This window comes from Corella eumyota, chromosome 7 (assembly GCF_963082875.1).
Source record: "Corella eumyota chromosome 7, kaCorEumy4.1, whole genome shotgun sequence".
NCBI lineage: Eukaryota > Metazoa > Chordata > Ascidiacea > Phlebobranchia > Corellidae > Corella > Corella eumyota.
The window spans coordinates 10,918,292-10,927,154 of record NC_137496.1 but is presented as its reverse complement, the minus strand read 5'-3'; the positions used below and the strand labels follow the sequence as shown (position 1 = coordinate 10,927,154).

At 26.1% G+C, this 8,863-nt stretch overlaps 1 protein-coding gene across 1 annotated transcript; it reads right to left on the bottom strand.

The window, feature by feature from the left end:
• Nucleotides 1-3: 3 nt before the first annotated feature.
• On the bottom strand, nucleotides 4-8,579 carry LOC145759308 (sorting nexin-17-like). The gene is made up of 15 exons (XM_082573111.1): nucleotides 8,445-8,579; nucleotides 7,770-7,844; nucleotides 7,222-7,339; nucleotides 6,642-6,706; nucleotides 6,149-6,259; nucleotides 5,884-5,974; nucleotides 5,427-5,587; nucleotides 4,924-5,016; nucleotides 3,806-3,930; nucleotides 3,347-3,407; nucleotides 2,876-2,995; nucleotides 2,196-2,273; nucleotides 1,923-2,006; nucleotides 1,386-1,439; nucleotides 4-734 (listed from the first exon to the last, which is right to left on the bottom strand). The coding sequence occupies exons 1-15, from the start codon at nucleotides 8,502-8,504 to the stop codon at nucleotides 627-629; spliced, it is 1,404 nt and encodes a 467-aa protein (XP_082429237.1). The 5' UTR covers nucleotides 8,505-8,579; the 3' UTR covers nucleotides 4-626.
• Between the last annotated feature and the right edge of the window lie 284 nt (nucleotides 8,580-8,863).

Here is an 8,863-nt window from a genome sequence, read left to right as displayed (position 1 = left end):
TTATACCAAATTGGGTTTTAACAATAATTTTAATATATTAGAACTGGTTTAACCAATATAATTAATTTTTATTTAATTGAAGATTTAAAACTGGATTGAAAAGCTAATTACATTCTATAAATTGCATTTAGAAAGAGATAAAAAGAAAATTGCACATTAAAATACAGTGGCTAAATAATACCACCAAAGATAGTCTAATAAATTTAATTGATCAATAATGGATAATACTTAAATAGTTTTTAAAGGCGATTGTCAAATTTTAAATACTTTTGTGTATGTTTAGATAATGGTTAAATAGGCCTAATGTACAGAAAAATTTATATATTAATGATGTCATGAAAATAAATCAAATTTTAAACTCAAAATAATAAAAAAACAAAAAAAAAATTTTAATTTATAATTATAAGCACAACGATAATATTGACTTTAACAATAACTACATAAATTGGATAATTTAACAATAAAAAATAATATCAAAAATTAAGCAATTATAGTAAAAAGCAAGAAAAAAAAACACATTTTATACAAATTTAATACCATTTAAAAAAATCTACGTTAGAAATTGACAAAAACTATATCAAAAAAACTCAGAAAAAACGAAAAGTTTTTTAATAAAGTTGAAATAATTATAAATCTTCATCTCCAATTTTCTCAAATGTTTCTCTTGTGACATCATAATGTTGGGAAGGAGCTTCGGTTACCGGTATGTTCAACTTTGAAGAGGAAAATTTTTCCTAAATTAAAATTTTAATCTTTTTTAGATATTCTAAAAATTTTATTTTAAATGCGTTATGTTACATTAAATATTAAATAACAATGCATAATTGCCTAGTAAATTAAATATGTGTAATAAAACAGAATTAATTTTTTAAATAAAAAGTTGATAGCCCACCCTGCAATCTGGATTTTAATCGTTGTAATATAGTCGCAACTCTTAACTATTATCAGCAAAAATTTCGCCAAAGAAAGTTTTATTTATTTTGTAGGCCTATAATTTAGACATACATACACTACATTATAGATAAATATTGAAAATAACATTTTTCAAAATATTTCAAAAAACACAAGCTAAAATTTTAAACCAAACAAAATACATATTACACAAGCTTATAGCTATAGGCTTGTTAAATTGACTTTTCTTTATTGAAACCACATAATAAATAAAAGCCTTTATTAGATTTCCTAGTATTATTTACATTATAAAAGTTAAATAAAATTTGTACAAGTTTGGACGATATTGTATAATAAGTTATATGTCATGTTAAAATAAATTAAATAACCTAATACTAAAATATCTAAATAAAAGGTTTACAAAACCATTTTATTACCGAAATCGTTTATAGATTTATTATTTATATTAAATTCGAGATTTAGTGTGAACTTACTGAAAATTTTTTGACGGAGTGTTTTGCCTTATGTACTAAATCACCATCATCTGTCTAAAAACACAAAAGTCAAAAAAACTATTAAAAATACAAAAATATTATTTACACTATTTAATTAAATAGTGAATAAGGCAACTGTTATCAACACATAAGGTCTTGGGTTTGATTCCCACTTCTTAAAAATTTTGGCAGTAAAATCAGATTTTTAAATTAAAATCATTTTCAGAAATTCATTTTCCGCATTTTTCCGCAAATTTTGTTAATTTTAAAAAACTAATCGTATTTTTTTAAAATTAATGTAACCTTAATACCAACTACATTCAATATTTACTATATTGATATTGTCAACAAAAACACGTTAAAAAACAAGCTAGATAATCCCAAAGTGCGTCATTTAAACCACAAATGTTGTTTACAACAGCCAAATGTAAAAGCTTATTAAACCATATAGTTTACAACGATTTTAACTTTAACTTGGAATTAAATATAGGAGTCTAAAAATTGAATTTAACGGAAAAATATTAAAAAATTTCTTACTTTAAGTTGTGAGCTATCGAATAACGATTGTGTTGTTTTGTCTCGGGCTTTGTAAGTAAGAGGGGAGTTAGAAGAATTGGCTGGCTGTATGGGTAATAAAATATTTTTATTTTTATAATTTAAGTTCCTGTTTTAAAAATATATAGCTTTAAAAAAATTAGCATACAAAACAACAGCCATTATTATGCAAATTACATTCACAGTCTAAAAAATGTTACATGTAATTTTATTAAAAATTATGGATCTTTGAAATAATTTGGAAAAACATTTTACCTTTTTAATTTTGCTCCCAGATCTTTTTCTGATAAGTTCATCAACCATTGATTTAACACACATGCTTATCATGATAGCCTTTAAATAAAACAATAACCATGTTAAAAATAGATATATATATATAGGTGTTATCTATGCATTTTGACCAACTTTATAACAAATTTATATAATAAAGTTTAATTGGCAATATAAAATACGCAAATTTTTTATAATAGTTGTATATCTATAATCATTCACTAAGTTTCGTTATATATAGATGGACAAGTTAAAGTTTTTATTTAAAAATTTATTGATTAAAAGTGTTGAGTCAGTTAAATAATTGTTGTTGTTTTTATATGAAAGTTGTGATTTAATGGCGTTAAAACTTAATAAAAACCACACAATTCCCTGAGGGTAAGATTAGAACTTAAAAATCAATGTAATATTAAAATTAGTGTTTATTAAATTGTAAGTTATAAAAGTTTCTAATGTATTGTACATATACTATTTATAATATTAATTTTGGTCCTAGTAGAGCTTAAATTTAATTTATCTTTATAGAACCCATTTTATAGGCTATATTTTTATAAATTCAAAAATATTTAAAAAAAAGCAAATTTAATTTTTTTTTAAATACCATCAGTGAGAATCAAATCCCAAACCATAAGGACCTTATAAAAGACAATTATGACATCACAAACCTGTTCACTGACTAATGTGATCCACTGAAGAGTGTTTTTGCTTACTAGAAACTCGAAACTTATTTGAAGATAATTTTTGTCGTTTTGTTGTTTGTTTTCATTTTCCAAGTTTGATGACACCTAGACAAATAAAACACAAGTTTAATAATTATTTATCCTCAATGTAGAAAGGTCAACTTTACAACCTGGACATAGACTACATTTGTTACCCTGACCCAGTCTCGAGTTGCCTGTGGCAGTTTAAAATATTATATCGAATATAATTTCCGGATAATTATGCTGCTGATTAAGTGCTGACTCAACAGGAGTTTATGGCGTTTATAGCGCCTTACTTGAGGGTGCCAAGGCATGCGAGCAATGGGAATCAAACACAGGACCTTGCGTATTGAAGCCAAGTGTTCTGACCACTACACAATACTAGTATAAAATACACTTATGTTAACAATATACAACTAGATATTGTTTACTTACCTTCCATGATTTAATTCTGGTGACCGGCAAAATTATTTCTCTCTTCTCATTATTAACTTCCCTGTGAAATAAAAATTAATTAAAAATTTATTTTACTTTTCAAAACTACTAAAAATTTTAAAAAACTTGTCAATTAAATCCATCAACAGTGTGGTGTAGTGGGTAAAACACTTGGCTTCACTACATGAACTACTCGGTTTGATCTCCACTGCTCTCATGCTGTAGCATCCTTGAGTAAGGAGCTACTAAATCTAGTCAGCAGTTAAATTATCGAGCATTATATTCAATAATATTCCAAACTGCCAAAGTCAACGTAAGACTGGGTCGGGGTAACAAATGTTACTCTATGTTAAGGTCATGAAATAGTCCTTTCCACATTAGGAATAAATGTATAGCAAAAAAATTACAAACCAAAATTAGGTCTACAACATAGAAAGTTAAATTTTTTGTTATATTCACCTTAATTTAACTTGGTAGTTTCCAACAGATACAATACTGTTGGTGTTTTTAGATGGTTTATCACAAGTACAAGGATCAAACTGAATATATTTGTAATTCGACAACGTTTGACACAACTTCATGTACTAAAAAGTAAAACAAATGTTAAAAAAATAAAAACTTAAATCATATTTTTTTAATTTTAATGCACCAATAAAAATGCTCAAAAAATAGATATTTAACGATATAATAATGTAATAAAAATATGACAAAATCAGTTGGCTTATAGAACAAAATTATTAAATAGACCTCTTTATACATAATTTTACTTAAAAAAACAAAACTCGAAAAATAAAAAGTTTTTTTTACATTTAAATTACCTATTGTAAATATTAAACTTAAGTTGAGTTACATTAAATGTTTGAACAAATATTCACGTAATATTAAATTTCCTATTGTCAGCAAGTCTATTATAACTAAATAAATAAGCAAGTATTTAAGGAGACTTCTAAAATGACTGTACTGTGTAATTTTAAAACAACCCAGTAATATTATCCCGACAATTTCCTTATTTCTTTTATTAAGTCGAAATTATAGTGCGAGTTAACTGTCTGAAAATTACCATTAAATTAAAGGGGCGACAATTGTCGGTTTTATACTAAATATCTAACCTATATTCACAATTTTAAAGTGTTAAAAAAAATATATAAAAACATCGTTTTTTGTCAACCTTTTTATTTGTGCATTATTAACTGTGTTGTAGTGGTAAGAACACTTGGCTTTACTACATGAGGTTCTGGGTTTGATTCACAATGCTTCTATGCTGGAGCGCCTTTAAGTAAGGCGCTATAAACTGTATGAACTTCTGCTGAGTCAACACTCAATTAGCAGCATAATTATCGGGCAATTAGAATCAATAATATTTTAAACTGACATAGTCAACTAGAGACTGGGTTAGAGTAACAAATGGTACTCTATGTTTAGGTCATGAAATCGACCTTTCCATATTAAGAATAAAAACTAACAAAAAATGGCCCTAACCTTATTAACAAAATAAACACTACTGTAAAACTACCTATATAAATAAATACACTTATACATTTATTAGGTGTATAAAAATTGGACATAATTATGTTTACCTCCTTCTTAGAGCCTTTACTTAAGAGAGAGTCGAGTCTTTGTTTGTTTTCATTAGTGCACTCGATCCAACCCAATCCAATATCAGCTTGGGCCTAAAAGTCAATATTTATTAAAAACTTGAAATCGATACCATACTGTTATAAATATTTATAAATAATATTTTCTACTTTTTAGCACATACCTGGGTTTAAATTTACTTAAAGGCTCTATCTAAAGATCCTGGGTTTGACCCAGTGCTTTCACTTTGTATAACAAGACTTATTATTTCAACCACTATAAGGGTGTGAAATTAATTTAAATTTTGTTTAACAAAAAATTATTATTACTAGTCAACAGCCCACCCTACAGTCAAGAGTTTAATTGTCTTAATATGGTCGCAACTCTTGACTAATATTTGCCTGTGTTAATTTACCTGTGCACAACAAATGGCAGTTTTGTTTATTTTGTATTTCTACAAATTAGACATAAATACATGTATATTGTTCATAGTAACAATTCAAACCTGTATTTGAAGCAGGTTGAGCCCAATTTTATCCTGGGCAACAGTTTCATCGATTGAAGCATCCCAGTAATTTGTTCGAATCACCATCTTGTAATTTAATCGATCTTTCAAAGCTTTTAACGAGATGTAGGGAGATTCGAAATCTTGCAACTCACGAACAACTATAAAAATATCAAAATTTCAGTAATGTGTCAGGCTTTAAAAAAGTAACCTATGTATTGTAATAATACCCAAGCCATATCCTAAATTAACTGTAAGAACAATATATATACTCTTAAAAATTCGTTGATAATAAGTTGTTGATCAGTTTTTGGTTTAGCAAGAGTTTATACCGTTTATAGTATCTTACTTAAAGGCACTACAGCATAAAAGAAAGAGGAATCAAAATTAGGAACTACAGTAGTGAAACCAAGTGTTAAAATAACCCTACCATAATATTTAAATATATATTACTCACTTGAGTATTTTTCTTTGTTGCTAGTTTTGTAAAGAAATAGCGAAAAATATTGAGCTAAGTTGTCACTAATTCCAAGGAAAGACATTCCTTTCTGCAAATAAAAAGTATATTATGTTAAAAAAGTAATAAATATTATTTAATATAAATTCTTAAAAGCCTTTGGTAGAAACTGGCACAAAGGTATCAAAGTTTTTAATATTTTTTGCTGATTTAAATTCCATAAACAATTTGAATTTTATAACTTTTTGAAGCGATCTGATAATACCTCAAGTACTTCCTCAGTTTTGGTTGTGCTTGAAATATCAAGTTTGATTTTCGATCCATTCAAAAGGTAAATGTTGAGGGATACGTCAGTAGCTTGCTCTTGCCGAGTTTCCTTTGAAATAAAATTCAAAGAAAAATTTTTAAAAAAATATTTTTTAATTTTTTTTTTGGATTTTTGATTTTCGATTTTTTGAATATCTTTTGAAGATAAAATTTATTATTTTTACATTTGAATTGTGTTTAAAATTGTTGTGTTTTATATTAACAAAATGATTTAACAACGAAAATATGATTAGTGTTTTTTAATAATTATAATCACTAAAATATTGATTAAAAACAATATTAAAAAGCCTGATTAATTGATTATAAAGATTATTATATTAATACAGCTTAAAAATAATTAAAATTCAATTATAAAGTCTATTATTACTTTATATTAATTAAAATCACATTACATATATTTAATTTAAAACTAATTCTTTTTTAATACTTACTTGCTGTGCCCTTCTTAGAAAAGTATTAAAAGAATCGCTTCCACAAATTTCTGGGATTTGACTTACTAAAAAATAAGAAAAATTTGAAATTTAAAATCAAAATATAAAAAAGTATAGTTAGTCTGTATTTTTAAATAAGATTTTTTTATTAAAAATTATTAACATTGTGTTTATATATCGCTTACTTCCCCAAAAAATTGTAAAAATTTAACAAAAAATGATTATACTTAAAAAAAAAGTAAACTCCCATGACTAATATGTTATAGAGAAACTCAATGTGTACAATATTGTATTATGTATATTACTGTAATAATAAAGATGATATCATTAACACAAGTACATGTTTCGACACAAACCTGTTTTATATGAAATATATTTAAGTTTCATAGTCAAACTATTTTTGTCAAATCACATTTTAATTTATCTTTTTTATACTGAAAAAATTTATTTAATGTATTATATATAAATTAATTAGGTAATGCTATAGAATAAAAATGAATCTTTATTAAAAAAAAATTCAAAATTTAACCCTTTTTTAGTTTTACGTTAATTATAATAATCGAAAAAATAATAATTTTACCATCTTGGATGTATTTCTCAAGTTTGATTCTTCGTTCGTCCAAATCACTTGTGTTTAAAGTTAAAAACTTTTTGGGAGGGAATTGGGGAAGGGAATGAATTCCAAATTCCTCCTTCAACTAAAATAACAAACAAAATTGAAAAATACCAAATGTGTAATAAAATATAGAATTGATACTAAATAAATTGACTCTAAATAAACTTCATTACATGAGGTTCTGGGTTAGATTACCATGAGAGAGCCCCCCTTAAGCAAGGCACTATAAACAGTACAAACTCCTTTTTAGCCAAAATCAATCAGCAGTTTGATTATTAGACAATTATAATCAATAATATCCCAAACCGCCAGAGTTAACTTGAGACTGGGTCAGGGTAACAAATGTTACTCTATGTTTAGAAAGTCGACCTTCCCACATCAAAATAAATAAATACCAAAAAAAATTTTGCTAAATAAATTACTCTTTAAAATAAATGAAAGTAAAATGTAAATATCATTTGTTTAAAATATGCAAGCACATGCATTTTTTAATGTTACAGTTGTTTTATTACCTGCTCATTAAGGTCGTGCAGTTGACTGTATCTCACAGAACAATGTAACACACCGTTAACATGAACATTAAAAGCCTGAAACATCATAAAAGTTAAGTCGTTAAGTTTGTTCAAATAATATATAAATTTAGGCTGTAATGTACATAAAACGTTTTCTCTTAAACATCATATTAAAAAAAAAATTTCTCCTAAAATTATATCAGAACAAGAGTACTAAAATAGTTAAATTGTTTTTATTTTATTAAATTTTTTGTAGTTACTCTTTAAAATAATAAGACTGACTCAACAAATTGAACATAGAGTAACATTTGTTACTCTGACCCAGTCTTAAGTTAGCTTCTGCAGTTTGGGATATTATTGATTATAATTGCTCGATAATTAATATGTTGATTGGTTTGCAGAAATAGTTCAACAGATTTTAGCACCATACTTAAGGACGATAGAGCGGTAAAGCAGTGGAAATCAAACCCAGGACCTCATGAAGTGAAGTCAAGTGTTTTAAACACCAGACTTTTACACACTGCCAGTTATCAATAGAAAATGTTTAATCAACATGACTTACAGTAAACCAAACACTAGTTAAAGTAAAAACGAACTTTAACAGATTAAAACTTTTAATTTTAAGTAATTCTTTACACAATTTTATGTAACATTATATTTACTAAACATACTTACAGTATATGAAGATCCAGTTTCAAATCTCACTTCTTGGGTGTCGGGAATTGAAAAATGCATTATTTTAATTAACACTGGTTTACCATATTATATTTTACTTAACAAACAAGTTATCAACAGATATAGATCACCTTAAATAAAAAGAAATCGATTGTTAGTTTGTATAAAACGAAAATGAAACTAGTTCCCGATTTTGCGAAAGTTACGTAAACACACCACGCCTTATTTAGACCAACTAAACTAGCCTAAACTACATTAAATCTTTGAATAAATACAACCTAACTAATGGATCCCTAAATGGAAATGAGAAACTGTCTAGTCTGTTCTACAAGTTCAATTAAAGGCACTAAACTTCATGTTGTCTGACGACATTTACCACACTCTTTCTGTCAGAGAGTTTTGCTTAGGCGAATAATCAT

Coding starts and splice junctions, on each gene's coding strand:
- LOC145759308 (XM_082573111.1), bottom strand. CDS start 8,504: ATGCATTTTTCAATTCCCGACACCCAAGAAGTGAGATTTGAAACTGGA. Junction 6,260..6,641: donor TTCTAAGAAGGGCACAGCAA/GTAAGTATTAAA, acceptor TTTATTTCAAAG/GAAACTCGGCAAGAGCAAGC. Junction 3,931..4,923: donor GTAAAGGCTCTAAGAAGGAG/GTAAACATAATT, acceptor TTTACTTTTTAG/TACATGAAGTTGTGTCAAAC.